The sequence below is a fragment of the Boleophthalmus pectinirostris genome, unplaced genomic scaffold (genome assembly GCF_026225935.1).
Source record: "Boleophthalmus pectinirostris isolate CB_2022bp ecotype Guang Dong unplaced genomic scaffold, ASM2622593v1 HiC_scaffold_21, whole genome shotgun sequence".
NCBI classification, from domain to species: domain Eukaryota; kingdom Metazoa; phylum Chordata; class Actinopteri; order Gobiiformes; family Gobiidae; genus Boleophthalmus; species Boleophthalmus pectinirostris.
The window spans coordinates 25,454,238-25,474,290 of NW_026571175.1; the positions used below are offsets into that span (position 1 = coordinate 25,454,238).

Sequence of the window (20,053 nt, forward strand, 5' to 3'; positions counted from 1 at the left end):
TATGGCTAATGAACTAACATGTGATGGCTTGGTATCGCTTGGACCTCTTCTTTTAAAGTTTGCATTTTGCTTTTTTTTGTTTATTTAAAATTAAAACTCTTAAAAAGGCTGTGAACACTATTACTAAATATTATCAAAATTAATCAATACATCGGTCAAAAATTTATCAAATTCAGTGTAAAATCTTGTCAGCCTTTGTAAGAGTATGCTTGATTGCCGTGTTGTTTTGTATATGTATTTTGACTTTTGCATGCCTGTCACAGCTTGCTTTGCTGCATATAATCACTGCTCGTTCTGATTAGCATAACCATGGTGGATTCTGAGCTTGCTTTGAGCTTGTTTGGGGTATGTGGATTCACTGTTGTAATTTTGTTTGTCTTTTATTTACTAAACACAAAGCAAAAGTGAATAATGCACGACGAGTTCCTGTATTACAGTAGAAAAGTCACTGGCATTGTCATCTGTAGCACCAGTTTTCAAGAATGTACGGTAATACTTTATCATAAATGCATCTTAATCAGCCTTAATAAAGCATGGAGAAAGATTAAAGTCGAAATGAACTATTGTTTTTTACTGTTTTTTAAGAATTATTCAGGCCTAACTACTTAATTTAGGGGGTTGAGGTGAGTGTCACCGAATTTACCATAACCTATTGAAAGAAGTGGACTAAGGGAGCGTGATTTAACCAATAGCGTTCGGCTCCAGTCAAATGAAGCTCATCGAGGCTGCAGCCGTAGAGGGGAAATTAGAGATGAGTTCTGTATTAGGAATTAGGGATTTATTTACGGACAAATAGAAAAATAAAAGATCATGTAGAGCAGGTTAACACGAACATTTTAAGACCAAAATGATGAGGCTCACAGCCGCAGGTACACAGAGAGAGAGGATTGACAGTTTTTCAATTTAAAGTAAATTAAAGCCAGAACTGATGGAGCTGGAAGCGCCAGTATGTTCACTTTTTATTTGGAACATGGCAACTTGTGGGTTAACTATGCCCCATACAGTAGAGATGGAACAATAACCAAAATATCATGATTTTTTTTATCGTCAAAGTTCTCACAATAATATCATGGATCATCACAATATATCGAATTACAGTCACAATCGAGTTATGGTGCAGCAACACCTAAAAAAAAAAAAGACAGAGGGAACCATTTCAGTGCAGACTACAAGAAGAAATAACAGTTCTAAGCACATTTAAGTTCTTTGGATTTTAAGGCATTTTAAGAGGAAAAAGTAGCATATTAACAGTTTTAGCCTCCACAAAATATCGCAATAAATATCGTACAGTGAGATGTATTTCGTGAAAATATCATACTGAGAGATTTGGATATTGTTACATCCCTAATTGTGAGACTCTCCACCATATCATGAGCTTTCCCACAATACTGCAATAAATATCGTACCATGAGGTTCATACCATGACAATATCGTATCGTGAGACTTGTATATTGTTACACCCCCTAATATACAGTCTATGGTATGTTCTTTCAAAAATATGTTACTAAAACAAAAGAAACTTACCTTTAAATAAGGTTTGATCTCAGTCTTCATTTGCCATTATTGGAATTCAGTGCCCTTATTTTTGGCTTTCAAAATTAGAAGTCAGCACTTGTATGTAAACTCCACCTCTTTATTTTTAAAATGTGTTTGAGAATCACTATAATCGTGCTATATAAATAAAGTTTACTTATTTACTACTCATAATAGGCCTTTTTGACATGAAAGAACCATGAAAGAACTATTTTATCTTTTAGTGCTAGAAATGACCACCTATGCACTATATTTGAAAGTTTTACAAGACACATTGAAGAAATAGCAAACACAGCTCAAGGCTACTACCACTTCCATATTTTTTACATGTTTCATAGTCCCTTCTACTTGTAGCTTTCTTATTATTCCTTGTGGGTAGCGTCTTTCACAAACAAATGCACCTAACCTTCATCTGCCTTTTGTGTTCGAAGGTTGCCATTTTTTTCAAACCACAGAATTTTCACTCTTCCCTCAGCGCTTAATTACAAACACCTCATGACTGCATTATTTATTTCAAAATGCATTCAAAATCTATTTATTACTCTACTCAATCTATTAGCGCAAATGCATGTGTGAACCTCTGCTGAAAAAAGGCAAGGTCGTACTCGTTTCTATACATACAAGTGAAAGTGAACCCTTGAAAAAAGAAGATTGTAAAGATAGGTAGACAGATAAATAGGTGTGCCAGTGTGAGAAAAGAATTCACAAATGGAGCAATTTGAAGAAGTATGTAGTGTTACCAAATCTAAATCATACTATTATATTATATTATTATATTATATTATGCTTTTCTCCGATCTGTGTTATAATAATGTTGTTGATTGAGGGGGCACGAGCCTCCCCTAGAATAATTGAGGCCCCCCAGAACGCCCTTCACATTCAATCTTGACTAAAATTGTTCAAATGGTAGCCACAGTGCCCAAAATCAGACTACAATAAAACAATTATTCCATATTATGTTTAATAAATCAATACAGGGGCTAACTACATTTAATTTTTTTTTATTTTTATTTTTTTTACTCAAACATGGGGGTGGGGGTGCTCCATGGAAGTCTAATAAGATCTGGAAAATGAATCCAAGGTGCCGTATTGTTTTTAATGGCCTGTGCTCATTGGCGCGTCATGCTAAAAAAGATTTTTACTTCCGCGTTAATTCCTGAATACTGGCCTCATGCCGCAAAACGTGACGTCAGAAACGTGCTGTTCTGACCAAACAGAGCACTAGAGCAGCGCTAACACAGACTAAGTCTTACAAAGCTAACTTTTAGGCACTATAACTATAAGTTCATATTGTAAAAATACTAAAGAATCCTTACAAAGTCCGACCTTTACGAAAGCTGTCAATGCCCTGTCAGCTGAACATGGACAGTTTGATTTCACAAAAAATGCATTGTGCTCTGTGCTGCAGCCACTGATCGAACTTGCTCGCTGACAGAGGGGAGTATCTTATATGGTTCTTATTATAGATCCATGGGGTGCGCTCACATCCATAAACAGCTCTAAATAGACCGTGGAGGTAAATAAAGCAAACCCGTTAAAGAACTTACCCCAATAGCTTCTCCAACCAAAATGTCTGCACATAAACAAAACCCCAAATATTTTAATGAGTAAAACATGGCAGTATCAGATTTGCCCAACCTGCTGTGTTTTTACATTACACACCAGCTGGAAACATATTTAAATGTGTATTGTACTGTGCATGATGGTAATTGTGCATTTTGATCTTTGGGGACTGTGTTGCTTGTTGTCCTTGTTTGCTTGCTTGTGTACGTGCTCATGTGTGACCAGCTGAACGTCCAAAACGGTTTGTTTGGTTGGATCTGATCTTTATTGGCCATTTCCAGTAGATGTTTGTAGTTATTTCAGTAGTGCATTAACCTTTCTATCACCACGTTCTTGTGTGTAAGTGTCTTGTGTGTGAGTGTCTAGTGTGTGAGTGTTTTGTGTGTGTTACTCTGCACTGATACTGTTAGCAGTCCCTGTGATAGTGTTAATAGTCCAGATGGTCAAATTAGCCGCTTCAACAAAGCAACAAACTTAGTGCTCCACCGAGCACTGGAGCACTCGTACACACAGAGCCACCTGCTGCTCCCGTGATACTCTTTACATGTACAAGTATCAAGTATGTATGCCCCACTGTCCAGAACAGACCACTACGCCTAACTGACTATTTTGTTTAGGGTAAGATGCAGTTCTAGAAAAAGCTGCATTATGTAACTTTTCTGGTACGAGATCCGCTCGTCTCCATGTAGATGTTCTTGCTTTGCTGTACTTTCACAGACACACCGTATGGAGTTAAACTTATATTACATTTACTCAGTTGCATGTGCGTTCATTGCTAAGCGTAGCATATACCTGGTAAACTATAGAAGACTGCGGCATCAAAAAATGCCCTGGACGCCTCTATTTGGACGACTTTGCTTTTCAGATGCCCCCGATGCGTGTCTTGGAAGCCGTGGACCAACAAGAGAAAACTACTTGAAACGCGTCCAGGGTGGTCACTACAGTCTGCAAGTGCCTTGTTTTCCCAGTCGAAAGTGACTTAAGTGTTTTTATTACATAAAACACATTAGCAGAGGCAGTGTATATATATTTATACTTCCCTAATGACACTGGTTTAGACCTGGTTAAATCCTGATTTAGTCCTGGTCCAGTCTTGGTTTAATCCTAGTCCAGTCCTGGCCCAGTCCAGATCCAGTCATGGTTTAGTCCGGGTCCAGTTCCGGTGTAGTCTTGGTGATCAGCTCGGCGGTTACGTCGTGTATATATTTATAATCCGCTAATGACACAGAGTAGATTTCTTGTTCTGGTGTTTGTGGCTCTCGGGTCTTTTTCTTTCTTCTCCTTCTTCTGGATAATAACGTCTCTACGTCACTGGATAATCGTCCCTGATTGGTTGACATGGCAGGTCTGACACCAAAAGTTCAGCATTTTCAACTTCTGAATGCCAAAGCCCTGGATGCGCGTCCTGAGTGTTGACGCCTGAACACTCAAGATGGACCCTGTTGATGCCAGATTCACGTCACGCTGACGCCTGAAGGCATAATGCAAAAACGCAGGACGCCCCTAGACACTCATCCAGATAGACTTTGGCCGTAAACTGGACGCCTTGACACTCCGGTCTGAACGGACCTTTACTGTGAGTGGGCTAGTGGCAGATCTGACCTGCAGCTTGGCCTGTTGGTGCCACATGCTTCTTTCGATGGAAATACAGTAGTTTAATAGCTGTATGTCATACTGTGGAACAATCTCAAGAAAGCACTTACATCTCCATGGACACGAGCAGGTGGCAGACCCTCCACCAGAAAAGTTACCTAGTGAACCTTTAGAATTTTAATTTTGAGAAAGTATAAATGGTGAGTACTGTGACTGAGCGCTCTCTCTGAATAAAGGTTTATAGATTCTATTGATGGCCAACTAAAGCACACTACAATCCTTACAAACATATAATAGCAATGCATCTTCATTTTAAAGCAATACCCTTTTTCTTGGCACTCAACTTGAACTAAATACAAAATTGGAGTAGCAACAAAATCACAAACATAAATATGAATGTTGACTTTGTCTTAATATAGATGGCAATTTAATGCAAGAAGTGCAATGCAGACAAGCTGAGGATGCTTTTAGAAGCTGGTGGATATCTCTCTCCAAAGCATTCTTGCAATATTTTGTATGAAAATAAAATGAATGACTTCTTCATTTAGAAAAAAAAAAAAAACACATGCAAATCAGCAAATTAAAAACAGCAGAAGCTTTAATTTTCTATTTGAGGATTGTCAAGAATTGCCAATCACCCAATCAAAATAAATTGTTTTTGTTCTCCAGTGATTAAAATTATTGTCCCATCAAAGAGAAAAAGACAGACTAGTGTGGAATTATCACAGCGGTTGAATGTATAATGCACCAGACCTTCTTTAAACGTAATATTTCAAAGCCTTACCCCCTGCCCGGCTCCCAGCACCTGGAGGTTGTGCTCCTTCTGCCCCCTACAGAGCGGATACTGCTCCAGCTCTCAACCACCACATTGACTTTGCCTTTCCATGTGGGCAGTGCTAAGCCTGACTATTAATAGGGTAAATACTATAATTCTTCTAATTTGCATAACATTATTAACTTTTACAGTAACAGACAAAGAAAGGGAAATTTTATAAAGTAGTTTTACCTGAGTATACTCTACCAGTTAAAAGTTTGGACTCACCCTCTCATTTGGTGTTTTGTTTTTTTTTTCTATATGTGATATACCGTATTTTTCGGACTATAAGGCACAGTTAAAATTCTTTATCCTTTCTTTAATTTTCTCAAAAATCAACAGTGCGCCTTATAATCCAGCGCGCCTTATGTATTAATTCTGTTTGTGCTTACTGACCTCAATTTTATGTGGTACACTGCGCCCAAAAATCTGATAAAATGTTCTAGTACGACTTTGGTAAGTTACAAAGCCACACTGCTTCATAGATTGTCGGAGCATTACGGCTACCATAGTCAGGATTTATAATATAGTTCTATGGAAAAGAACACACACGTTCCACTGACTCATGTCCTTTAGTCCAACAGAAGCTGACTGCATCAGCGCACAAAGAGCGAGCTGCACTTATAGTTTATGCAAATGAGCCATGTGGTTTTACGTTTCGTTTCTGTAAAACGTAAACAAATGTGCACAAAGCTGCATTAAACACATTATTACTCAACATATATTTGAGTCCTCCTTGTAGGAAATAAAAAAAATAAAAATAAAACAAACTTAAATTATCTACCCACATTCACATTCATGATACACATTTACCAACACAGAGAGGCAACAGCGGTCGAATTACGCCACGATCTGCCAATGGATCGTGGATGCCTGGGCTAAGGTCTCAATTGTCACCGTTTGTTTCGCTTAATGCGCCTTATGTATGAAAATAGATGAGAGAATTCAACTTTATTGATACTGTGGCCTATAATCCGGTGCGCCTTATAGTCCGAAAAATACGGTACATACAGAAGACATCTAGTTTATGAAGTAAGATGTGAGGTGTAAGATTTTTGCTTTGTTTAAAATGTTTTCCACAGTAGAGGTTAAACCTGTCTATATCAAGAGAGACTATTATAGACTACGTTACAGGTCAGATCTGTGGAGGGGCAACCCTATTCACAGTGAGAATAATTGCATTTTTGAGCAATTGGAACACCCATAATGAATAAATGCTAGATAGATACAGTATGTTTAATGTCATACCATGGGACATTCAAGGCAAAGCAATAACATCGCCATGGAGACAAACAAAAGTAAAATAAAAATAAACTTTTTTCTTTGCTATATAATTCCATACATCTTACTTCCTACTGATTATGTCTTCTGTATGTATATGAAATTTAGAAAGACAGTGACTGGGAGGGTCCAAATTGTTTGACTACAGTGTGTGTGACAACAACGGGGAATATCAAAATAAAGTGATTCAAGTTTCCAAGAGAGATTTCAAGTGCATTGTTGTGAATGAAAGATGTTAAACCTTAAGGATTATTCAAATAACGTAACTCTGAGCTTATTAAACCTTGACTTGTGCTCACCCAAACTGAATAAAAGTAGGTCATGAATTGGACTCAAATGATTACTAGGAATAATTTTACAGCACCCGAATGAGCTATTAAAACACACACAATAAAACTGGATTATTTTTTTCACAAATAAAAAGGGAGCGAATTTAAATTGTGAATGGGGCAGAGCTACTTTCAAACAGGAAAAGCTTTTGAATTGAAAAGTTGTTTTTGTTTTGCTCTCAGCACTAAAAACGATATTTCTTTGGCAGCCCTAGAAACACATGGAAGATTATTCTTTTTCATCCACAAGCACAAGAACATACCCTTCTTGGTTAACCCCAAAGCTGTGTTTGTTGAACTTCTCAAATGCAAAACAAAACTGAGCCAGTGTTGTAAAGGAAAGGTGCACGAAACAAAAATGTACTTCTAATACTACCAAGCTAGTACTTTTGCTACTTCTATCTCTACTTCTATTTTGGGATTACAATTGCAGCACATTTACAACCCAATGTAGTCAATAATGCTACATTTAAAAGTGTATTGTGTAACTTTTCTAGTGAAGGTTCCATCAAATTATTTTCTCCATGGAGATGTTATTACTTTGTCTGGAATGTTTCACAGTATGATATTAAACCTTTACCTTCATGGAGACCAAACCAGACCAAGTTACAGGTCAGATCTGTGGAGAGGCGACCCTGCTCACAGTCAGAATGCATGTTTTTTAGGTATTTTTGAGCTATAAAATCACCTGTAATTGAATACTCTATTTTCCGGACTATAAGGCGCTCCGGAGTATAAGTCACACCAGTCAAAAAATGCGTACTGAAGAAGAAAAAAAACATATAAGTCGCACTTAAAATCAGAGACCAGGAACTGACATTTCATGTTGAAAGGCAAACTTATAGTAATAAAAATAGAACAGAGAACAGCAGGCTGTTAACGTCACATATGAACAGTTCTTCAGATAACTATAGCATAAACAAAGAACAGAAGTTCTCAGAACTCTCCATCTCACTCCAAATCGCTGAATCCATTGAATTCTTCATCCTCGGTTTCACTTCTGAGCAACTCCGTGACCTCTGGAGGTAAACGGAGCACAGCTTCCTCTTCTGCGTAGCTGTTGTCAGACTCAGCATCAGTTCCAGTTAGAATTATTCCGGCCTTTCTGAATCCTGACAGGATGGTTTCGGTTGTTACTGCAGTCACTTTAATTGTGATACAGAAGTACAACTGACATGATACTCTTCATGCAGGAGACATGCGCAGTAGAGCAGAACAGTGGTACAGGAGTAATAGTAGTAGCATACACTGCCACACAAGCCTAGAGCCTCTCACCACTGTCAGTGTGAAAATTTGAATATATAAGTTGCACTGGAGCATAAGTCGCAGGACCACCCAAACCATTAAAAAAGTGCAACTTATAGTCAGAAAAATAAGGTTAATGTGAGGTAGACCTGTTTAATGTCACACTGTTGAACATTCCAGGCAGAGCTATGACATAGCCGTAGAAACAAGCAGGTGACGGACCATCAACCAAAAAGTTAAAAAGTGAACAATGCTATGCCAAATTCAGTATTTCATTTTCATGTATTTATTTATTTTTGTCATCTTTGTCTGGAGTGAAGAGTATTACTGTCTAGATTATCTTTTGTTTCTCTGAGATTTTGTGTGCTGCTTCTGTGTCTTTCTCATTTTTTTGCCCTGTCTGTATCTCCCACTTTGTCTAACCTGTTCTTCTTCCCAACTCTCTAAGCTGTGATAAGTGACAAGCTGAACTAACATTAGGGAGCTCCAAATCTCCATAGAAATACTGAGCACTTTCTACAATGACAGACTTATTTTAGTCTAATGACATGGTTCAGGGGAGGCTTTGGTCCAAATTACAGCACTAGTCCTAGGTCGCATCACTGTCTGAACACATTTTGCTTTTATTATTATTTTTTGTAGCTAACTCTTGGCATGTCTCTCTGTAGTAAACGAAGGAGGTGTGAGGCAAGCTTCAAACTCCTGTCCCGATCCAGGGGAGCCAGAGAACGGGAAGAGGCACGGCAGTGACTTCAGGTACAACATTTTAACACATTATACATACATTTTTAATCACTGCAATAATGAAAATGCTTTGGTAAAAATAGAATAATTCACTAGTTAAAGGTCCTATATTACGTAAAACTGACCCTAGAACTGACTCTGAGCTTTAAACCATGTTATAATGCTGTTATTGCATAAAAAACATACCTGGACTTGGGTTTTGTTTTATGCACACATGTTTGAGTAACCCTTTATTATTAGCCTTTATCTCCAAAGCTCAAAATGCCCTGTTCCACCTTTAGTTCAGTAGAGATTGCCAATTCCTGGGCTGAAAATATCCAAATCATTCTAATGAAGATGTATAGAGTTTAAAAACACAGTGGAGCACATCCTGTATTACCACATGACATCACAAGGTGGAGTCTGTTCTGATTGAGCGAGGGAATCAGCCTAAATATGCAGCTTTTTTGTGTTAAATATGTGTGAATGAAACAAAAACACAACTCCAGGTATGTTTTTGACGAGGAAACAACATTATAATATAGATCAGAAAAAAGTGTAATACGGGACTTTTAAAAAAGGAGCAATACTAGCTTTGTGGTTTAAGTATGTGAAGGACCAAAGTTGGTTGTTTGAGGCTTGATCACTACACCGTTGTCTTTATTCTTTGTATGTGACCATTTAAGAGGCTTAAACAGTATGAAAAAAAAAAAAAACTACCCGGTTCAATGACATATTATTATGTGTTTTAAAGGTGCACTACGTTCAGACTGCAGCCTGAAGTGACCGCATGTTGCTGCCACTGCCCCACAAAACGCCACGGCTAAACACCCCGTCCTTCTCCTTCTCAATCCCCTTTTAAAACAAATAAGCTGTACATGTTCAGGCTCCGGTACGAACAGCAACTTTAAAAATACCAGGTGCTGGATGCAGAGTCCATGTTTAGGTGATTTCCGTAAACACTGAACACGCTCGCTGCTTGTGACTTCGTTGTGTCTTCCAATGTGCACACAAGACATTTTTGGGGCATTTAAAGTTGGAGATCACATACAAGTCACATTTAATTAGAAATGTTAACAACCTTGCAAAAAATCTTATTTCATTTTTTAAAAATCCGAACTGAGCATTAAGCCCTGCAGTCTGAACATAGCAAGTAACTTTTTGTGGGGGGTTCATGACTTGCTTGCCTTCATAGATATATTATTGTTGAAACTGATCAATGTTTTAGGTCCTAATGGAAAATACAGTATATAATCCATAGAAAATGTATATAGCTCTTCTTCCAACTGTTCAAATGTACTCTTGATTTTCTTTGCTAGCATTGGGAGCGAGGTGCACTTCACCTGTGGAGAGGACTACGTTCTTCAGGGCAGTAAAACCATCAGCTGTCAGAGAGTGGCTGAAGTGTTCGCCGCCTGGAGCGACCACAGACCCGTGTGCAAAGGTAAGAACTATACTCTGCACTTCTCCTCTGCTCTCACGGTGAATGTACAGAGACGGAGCTCATCACGTTAGCAAGGGCACTGGCCTCTCCTCGCCTTCAATTTGAGCTGATGAGCAGTTTACTGTGGAAATAGCCCACTTAAGTGTCTGGCTTTGGGATGATAAATTCAAAAGAAAAGCGTAGACTGTATAAAGAAGTAGACTAAGAGAGTGTGATCTCACCCATAACATCCAGCTCCAGTCAAATCAAACTTACAACGTTAGCAGTTACAGAGGTGAATTTGGAATAAGAATTTATTTAAAAAAACAAAATAGTGAAATACAAACACCAGGATCATGTAGAGAGGGTTAATGCAAACATTTTAAGATCAAAATGACGAGGCTCAGAGCAGCAGTTACAGAGAGAGGGGCCACAATTTTCCATTGTAATGTCAATTTAGTCAGAAGTGCCCCATGTTCCCGTCCAATTTGGAACGTGGCGGCTCTATTTATATATACATGAACACACACATTATTGTTCAGTGTTTGGGAAGATGGATGCTGCAGGTGTACGATTTTATTGTTAGTGAAAGTTGATTCTCAAATATGCTCAAATGAAATAATACTGCCGTTTGTTTGTGTTGTGTGGTAATTGTGTGCATAATTTATTTTAGAAAGTGAAACAATCCAAAAGTTAGTAATTTGTTTTTCTTGGTTATATGCCTCTCCCCAATTAACTTGAGTCTGTTTTCACTCCAATTTTACTAAACATGTTGTTAGTTCTTAGTTGGTTCTTATTTTGGAGATATGGCTTTCAAATTCAAAATAGGAATAGTCAAAGCATAATCCTTATATTTAAATGAACAAAAAATAAATCCTGGTAAGTCTAAAAATCTTCATTTTTCTTACTTCACAAAGAGCCTCGAACTTTATAAAGTCTTCAAAAGCAGCTTCAAGTATAACTGTAGTAGTTTTTAAGACGTTAATTAAAGGAAAAGTCACCCACAATCACCCATAGGTGAATTTAACAAATTTAACACACGAACCCTGCATATTTAGGCCCCATTCACACTAGTACGTATTTGAGTCGTTTTCGTTGTGGATGCAGTGTTCATCTACACTAATCCGATGGAAAACAGCTCCAGAGACAGAACGATCTGGTGCTGCCAGCACACACGAATTCAGTCTGATCCGGCACTGTGTGGACACTGAAAATGTTGATACACTGACGTAGGTCTATGTGCCGCGAAGTAATTCACACCTAAAATGCTAAGAGGCTAGAATATATGTCCACTCATATATAAGGTCTATGTTTATGACCTGCAGACATATAATCTCTGAAAATTTTAACATGAACCATCTCCAACGCGATAGAAGCACAGAACAGACTCACCATCAGCAGAACACCCCTCTGTCACAGGAAGAACACATATATTCCAATGAGTCGTGTCCTTTAGTCCGACAGAAGCTGAACCACATCAGCACACAATAGCGAGCTGTTTTTTGAGCGCTTAGTTTATGCAAATTAGTCATGCTGTTTTAAGTTTTGATTGTGTAAAACGTAAACAAATATGCTCAAAGCTGTGTGGATAGGGAAGGCTTACAGACACAGAAACGACGTGTCTGGATGCAAATAGTTTCTGATACAGTGATTAGTTTCATTCTAAATGTAACCTTAGAGTTTTTTCTCTCAAACTGAATCCACCTTGTGATGTCATGTGGTAACACAGGAAGTGCTCTACTGTATTTTTAAACTCCAAACCTCTTCACTAAAATCGTTGGGATAATTTCAGCCCTGGAATTTCCCATCTCTACTAAACAAAAGGTAAAAGGTAGCTGTTCACGTGACATCACAAGGTGGAACAGAGCATTTTTGAGCATTTTGTAGACTATAATAATTATTGAAGTATTACTCAAACGTGTAAATGAAACAAAACACAACTTCATGTTTTTGATGAGGTAACAGCATTATAACATGGCTTAAAGCTTACAAGAGTCAATTTTGTGTAATATAGGACATTTAAGCCACATTATTTTCAACATTTTATTATTCAGAATCTACATCCTGGTAATCTTAGCGCACACACACCTCAAACAGGGAGAGAGTCCTGGAGAGGCAGTCCATCATGTTAAATGTCACAGCTGTTTGTCATGTTTCCTGTCACTGGTTTTCAAACTGATGCTCAGACTCATACTTTAACTTAAAACTCATAAACTCCTGTGGTCCATTTTTCCACATGTGCCAGACAGAAGTACTTTGAAATTCAGGCTTATAATTGCTAGAATTTAGTAGGAAAAGTGAAAAATCTCTCAGCATTACTTGAGCTTCCTATATTATTAAACTTGCACTTTTGAAAAGAATGGAACAAAAGCTTGCTATTGTGTTCGGGTGAATTTAAATGGGTCTATTCTGAGCTCTAATCATTTTTAGCGAGGAAAGTGAGAAGAAACATTGGAATGGCTAATACTGATCCATTTTAATGTCTCAAAGTTTCTACCATTTTCAAGTCTGGATAAAACTAAATAAATTAATAAGGGCATTTGATGTAAAACTAAAAATGAACACATAATGACTTAGGCTTAGACTTTATTGATCCACAAGGGAAGTTACTTAGACACAGTAGCTTATAATAACAAAGAGAAAATATAAAAAATAAGTATAAATAAGTAACAAAATCAAGAGGTGTCAAATATGGTATAATTAAATATATGGACCTATAATGGACCTGGATTTTTTGTGTATGGGCAAGACACATTCTTACTTCAATCTCTATTATGTATAATGCATTTTCTACTATTTGTGCTATTTCCAAGGCTAGAAGGCAGAAGGCAGAAGATTTGTTGTGTTGTTCCCTGAAGCACAGAGCCCAAAGAAAACCAAGACAGACCATGTTGATAATAATAGCTTATCTGACCCTTGTTTCCTCCTACTGAAAAGTCACAGGTCAGGGGCACATGTATGAAACACCCCAGGAGCCAATAGGGATTTGACCACCACCCTCTGGGAGATCTAAGCAGGCCAGATGCAATTTGTCCCCCGGTCTTGCTCTCCTGCCTTTAGGTGAGAGGACACAGCCTGACCACTATCTGCCTCTGCTCCTCCTGTGCTCCTGACTCGTGTTATATGACCTTTGTTAGGCTTTTTATAACCACACACTTACTTGTACAATGGCTGGGGGATGTAATCTGGCCTGTAGTGTAGCATTGGCAAACTTATGGGGAGCTGTGATTGGTCCGCTCCATCCAGGCTTGTTAAATTGCTCATAATCTAATATAGATGAGGCCCGTGGCCTTTGATTGGCGCTCTAAAATTGTTAATGGAGTCATCATTACTAAATACTTCATAATAGGAGTTTTAATACTGTGTATATGCCGGCATTAAGTCACTCATGCATTTAAAAGGGCTTTAGAAGACAGTCATGGTAAGTAGAGAAAGTCAAAAGTGCAAAGACATCAGTAATCTTGCAAAAATATAATGAGTACAATATTTGTACATCTTTTGGGAAAGTGTTATGTTATTATGACATTATTAACTTTGTATGTGAGCAGGGATTTCTATTTCAGTTCAACAAACAACTTTTGGACAAAACTATGACGGTAATGCACCATGCAGCTCATGTTGTTGCTAAGTAACTAGTGGTTACTGTATCTGGCATTTAAATATCTCAGTATGGAGGCCAGTCTAACTCCAGGATAGCTGCTTCCCACTTCCCCTTACATGCGCTGAAGGCCATTTTACTTATAGTACTTACATTTTGCTCAAATTCAAGCTAAAATGATACATGCCTTATGTTAGGTATGCGGAAAAACATAATATGGAGTATGTAGAATGTCGGTTTGATAGTTGGACAAAAGGCACTGTTAAAGATTAATCATAATGAAAACTGTAACAAGAGTAAGTGCAGCTGCTTTGTTTGGTACACTTGTAAATCCAAAAGCAATCTCGTACCTCTTCAAGTGTTTGTGTTTGTCTTTACTGTGCAGGATCCCTCTATTCCACTTTAGTCTGAAATCCCAGAATAACCTCTCTGAGGTTATGTGAAGGACAAGATCTACATAACTGCAAAACCTTATTGTTTTGGCTTTATGTGGTGCAGTTCTGGGGCTTCACTTAAGACAGTGAACAGTATTCTGCTTCTATTAGCAAGTTAAATATTCAGTTACAAATATTTTAGTGGGAGTTGCATTACTGAAAACCACTAAGGGATAAAGTTATAATGGAAACTATGTTTGATGTAGCTCATTTTTAAAGGTTCACTGTGTAACTTTTTTGGTGGAGGATCTGCCACCTGCTGGTCTTCAGGAAGATGTTATTACCATATCTATCTCCATGGAGACAGACAGCAGGTCAAGTTACAAGTCTAAGAATTAATGAATTCATGTTTTTCAAAGTATTTTGAGCTATGAAAACATAACTGAATAAATAAGTTTTATGCCATTGTTCAAGGAGACAAGCAGGTGGCAGACACCCACCAGAAAAGTTTCATAGTGCACCTTTAAAAACAAATTACAATCCTATGGGCTAAAATTGTCTTTTTAAAAAAATTACAAATATTGTGTCTCTAGTGAAGTGAGGCAAATTAGTTGCAGTGCTTAATAACATATATTCACTGATTTGAACATCAAGTATTTTGACTTAAAATGTGAACCAAAATGTGCTCAAAACGAGATCTCAGTATAAGACTTTCTCATGAATCATCCTCTCATTATGCTGTCAGTCTCAGTGTTCAGTGTAATAATAAAATGCCAATATACCCTGACAATACAATATTCTGCATTGCTCTGAGGGGGAAAATGGCAAAATATTGTTTTGAATTGCAGTTTCACTGTGCCACAGCCAGAGTGTCTGGGGGACCTTAATGATATCTTCCTCCCTGCTGGTTATTTATTTGTGTACCCACAGGTAATGCCAAAAATATATTTTGAACAGTGCAGTGGGAATGCTGCCTGTGGGTACACAAACATACTAATGCAATCCAATGGGGCAGTTACGTTGCTTTCCAAATTTAGTATCACAACTACACAACTGAAGCTTTACAGGTGAAGTCACTAACACATAAATTACACATTATAATAACTTCACTATTTACTTAAGAAATAATGAACATATTATGTTTTTAAAATAATTCAGGCTGAATAAGTCTTAAATTAATACTAGGGTAGCATTGATATGATACAGGTATAGAATATCGCGGCTAGTACTGAAAAATTTGCTGGATCGGTTCCATAATATCGCTTACGCCACTATCCTGGTTGGGTCTTTAATTGGATGTAATAAAACTATTTTCAGGCTTGTTTTTGCCTACGAAGTTGTTCAGTAGTTTCAAGGATAAAGAATAGCTGCATAACACAATTGTCTTGTGTCATCAATTAATTGTTTTTAAGGAGAAAAAGTTTCAGTCTCTACATTATTGGATAAAGTCAGGTATCGACAGATACAGAAGAGTATCAGTATCGGTGTTGGAACTGAAAAGGCTGGATTGGTGCATTCCTAACCCTTTATTTATTTATTTATTTATATTATCATTATGTCTTTCTTCATGCATAGCTGAGGTTAATAAAGGTGTAGTTATTATAAAGTGTAACCAGTTTCTCTTTACCATTAGTTTACGGTGACTGGGTTAAGTGAACATTTTGTCCTGAAAGCTGAAAAGGGCTGGACTCCATCTTTTCTCACACTTTGATCTTTCCAAGGCAGTTTACAAGTATTGCCACCTCCCTCTTCCACATGCCTCTGCTGCTCACATTGGTAGGCCTGGGAGTAGCGTTCATTTGTCTGCTTGATGTAGTGTTGCACGACTGTCTGACAGCTGTCCGTGACGGGGCTGATGCCTGGGCCGGGCTCAGTCTCACGCAGCAGAGCCACAAGTGTCCTTCACTGTGTTCTGCATTGATTTCTGTGAATCGTCAGCCGCAGCTCTGGTCTCAGCCCACTTCATTTTAGCACCGCGTCCATCGTCCATGCCATGCCCACCAAGTTCAAACATGTAACTTTGGCATGAGGTTTAAAGGGCCTGTTTTACACTGTTTTCTACCTATGTTCTACTGTTGTTTCCTTATCCAAAACATACTTGGAGCTGTGATTTGTTTCATTCAGATATGTTTAAACATACTCTATGTTCATGTGTTAATACAGGACGTACTCCACAGTTTTGTTTTGTTTTAAACTCCATGCATCTTCACTAGAATCATTTTGATAATTTCAGACCTGGAGTTGACAGTTACTCCTAACTAAAAGGTGAAATGTAGATTTAGTTGTAATGTAATGTATAAAACTACCTCTTCATGCCATTACGAGGTGGAAGAGAACATTTTAAGCTTTGGAGAATGTCAAACTGTGAATCCATTTTGAGGTGTTCTTTAAAAGTAAAAGGCAGAGAGTGTTTCCTCACGTGTGTCTGTTCGGAACGAGGTGAAGCTGCAAATTAACAATAGTGACTCTACTTCCTGTGGACTTTATCGGCATCCTTCTGTGCATTAAAAATCATGTATCTGAAGTATTGCACCATATTTCACAAATAATAATAACTCAGTTTTGACTTGTGTCTAAACTAGAAGTGAAACTCTGATATTTTGAACATTTAAGACTCTCAAAGTGAGTCGTTTTACTGAAGACAGGAAACAGCTGAGATGCGCTCACAAATTTATTGCCTGTGGTATAATTTTTGTGATCGCAGATTTTAAGCCTCATAAGATCCTCCATGTGTTTGTGGTGTGCCGCTTTTTGTTGCACATTTAAAAATCGTTTACCGACCGAAAAATCCTGTGGTGTGTGGCGGCTTTAAGTCAGTCACTTCACCTGTCAGCGGTCCTAATGTGTAACCTCTTCTACACATTCACTATATTTATTCTCACTTTAACTCTAAAGTAAAGACTCGATATTTACCACTGTGTACTTTTTCCTGTTGTACAAATGTGGGAAGGGAGAAGGGCCTGAATATAGCAGAGCACCACTCAGATGTGACCTTTACATTTGGACCAGCCAACAGCTAAAGTGGAAACTCATGAATAACTTTTCAAAGCGAGTCAATGTGCCAACAAAAGATACATGCCAGCAGATTTATTAAAGGGTCACTTTTGTCCAAACTAAAATTAAGCTAAGTGGGAAATATATTTGTAGTGAAAACATGCTATTTTTTATCTCAGTGGTGAAGTGACAGTGACTGGTGATGATGAATAACAGAGGCAGTGATGGAGTGGTAATCACCTTTATAGACACATTAAACAATTAGAAAACTAAATAAAAATAAAGTACAAAAACAGTCATTAATTCACAATGTCCTTCTGCCCACTGCGGCGGTGCTTTATGAGCGATATGGGCACAGAGGCACACAGTCCATGTGGCACCTTGATTAATGGACAGATGGTGGGGCCACAAAGCCAGCCCACTCCCAGTCTGTGTCGTGTGAACTCAAGAGAGGCACAGTGCGAAGAGCTGAGGAAGCAACCAATGGGCTTCGTCTGTACATTTATATAGAGGTGCTGGGGTCAACTAATTATCAAGGCGATATTTGTAGAACTATTTATTTTTTCAAGTTTGGTTTCTCAAAAGTAAGCAATATGTCCTCAAAATAGTAAACTCAAAATCAGTGGGTCTGTAACTATCAAATATTATGCCATCTTACACTCTGAAGACCTCTTTATAGTCCTGGTATTCCTTATAGTCCTGGTATAGTCCTAGTTCTGATTTAGTCCTAGTTTAGTCTCGACCTCCTGCTGGTGCCCAGAGTCAGGACTAAACAGGAGGAGGAGTCGGTGTTTCAGTTTCATGCAGATAAAACCTAGAAAAGTCATGAAAATTATCTGTAAAATAATACCAAAACATACAAGAAAACTGTCGAGGTTGGTTTATTACGTTTGCACTGGTAACAAACGGTCCCACTACTGACGGACAGAGTTTCTGCCAGCAGTGAGCTCAGAGCAATGGGGTAACAACACTTAAATACTTTCTGAGGTCCAAGCCCTTCTCCAAGAACAGTTTGCATGTAGGTCAGTCGGGCTTGTCATTTCATAGCTTTGAAATTTAACACCTTTACATTAGCACCTGAGTACACATGAAGATGATCAACACTTTTAAATGGAAACCCAAAGGTACCTATAGCCTTCCTGTGAGAGAAAGGATTAGACAAAGAATAGTGTGGCTTTTCACTCTTCTAACTTGGACAACAGAAAGAACTCGCCTGATTCATCAGCTGGTTTCACTTTGTAGAAACCTTTGAATTCCTTCGCTTGACGGTAGGCAGGTATTTTTTTCATTTAACCAATCGCTGCTATTTGGTCGTGATGTATGTAATGCGCCACTAACGGGGCTAACTGATATATTAAGCTTTTCCCAAATCCCGTAGGAAGAAGGGCAATAACGTCTTTCCCCTTGATAAAATTCACCAAACATTCTCTTTGTTCCAGCTTTAAATCCTCGATCTCGGGAATCTTTGCCAGCTCAGAATGTATGGCTCTTCACTGATTGGCTGGTGCCCGAACTCGCACTTCTGGGGTTTTTGCGAACTGTCTAGTGTATTCTGATTCCTGACCTAGTCGCTGGAGAGAAATGAAATTGAGCGGAGGCACTAGGTGGTGCCAGACTGGTTAGGAAAGAACAGAAAGAACAACACACAATACTAAAATTACCACCACTACAGTCTTCCTGAACATGTGTGAAAGGCCTCTTCTTTAACTTTGTTTAAATCCAGGCTCAATACAGGTCTGTTTACCTATATGACTAAAAGGTTTTTAATTTCACTCTATTCTCTCTTCTCTTTCGATGTTAATTTTATGATGATTATTTATGTTTTGATTTGTTTGTATTGTGTCTTAAATGTCTTTCTTATTCTGTAAAGCACTTTGACTTAATTTGTGTGCAAATTATGCTATACAAATAAACTTGCCTTGCCTTGCCTTATAGCTAAATGTTTTAGCCAAGGCTCTAATTTGCTATAAATGTTATAGGCAATGTTCAATTAGCCATTGTTGATTCTTGAGGTTGTAAGACGAGAGGAGCATGAAGCACATCTTGTTAGTGTTCTCTTTTCTCAACACGGCGGAGTTTACATCTTCGCTGTGTTTCCTTGAGGTGGAAGGTTCAGATACACTTTATTGTTTCTGTTGTAACATTTGTCCTCTGCATTTGACCCATCCTTCAAGGCTGCTGGGGTGACCTGTCTGCGGGACACATTTGCAGATCTTGTTGTAGGCATGGCCGGGACTTCCTTCCTTCCTTGCTGGAGGCTTTTGCTTATTATGGATATTTTAGGTCCCATCAATTTGATCCTACAGCTAGAAAAAAGCTTGACTAATGACTACTACTTCAGACATGTTGCGGCAGTGTCACAAGTTGAAAGATGAGTCAGATTCTGAAGACACAAATATAGTTTAACCTTCACTTTTATCTCAGTGATTCACCACGAGGCTTTGAAATTTCAAAAAAGCATACTTCACTGTAATCAAAAATGGGAAGAATACTTTGAAAATGTTTTTAGTTACGGAATACTGAATACATTAAAATATATTTTGGACCATACTCTGATACATGGTCCAATCAGAGTCCTGATTT

General features: G+C 38.1%; 1 protein-coding gene across 1 annotated transcript in view; it reads left to right on the forward strand.

The window, feature by feature from the left end:
* Positions 1-20,053, forward strand: part of csmd3b (CUB and Sushi multiple domains 3b) — a 554,961-nt gene that overhangs the window by 356,027 nt on the left and 178,881 nt on the right. The window contains exons 7-8 of the mRNA XM_055157096.1: positions 9,027-9,114; positions 10,401-10,525. Of these exons, the coding sequence (XP_055013071.1) occupies positions 9,027-9,114; positions 10,401-10,525 (213 nt within the window). The remainder of the gene's footprint in view (positions 1-9,026; positions 9,115-10,400; positions 10,526-20,053) is intronic.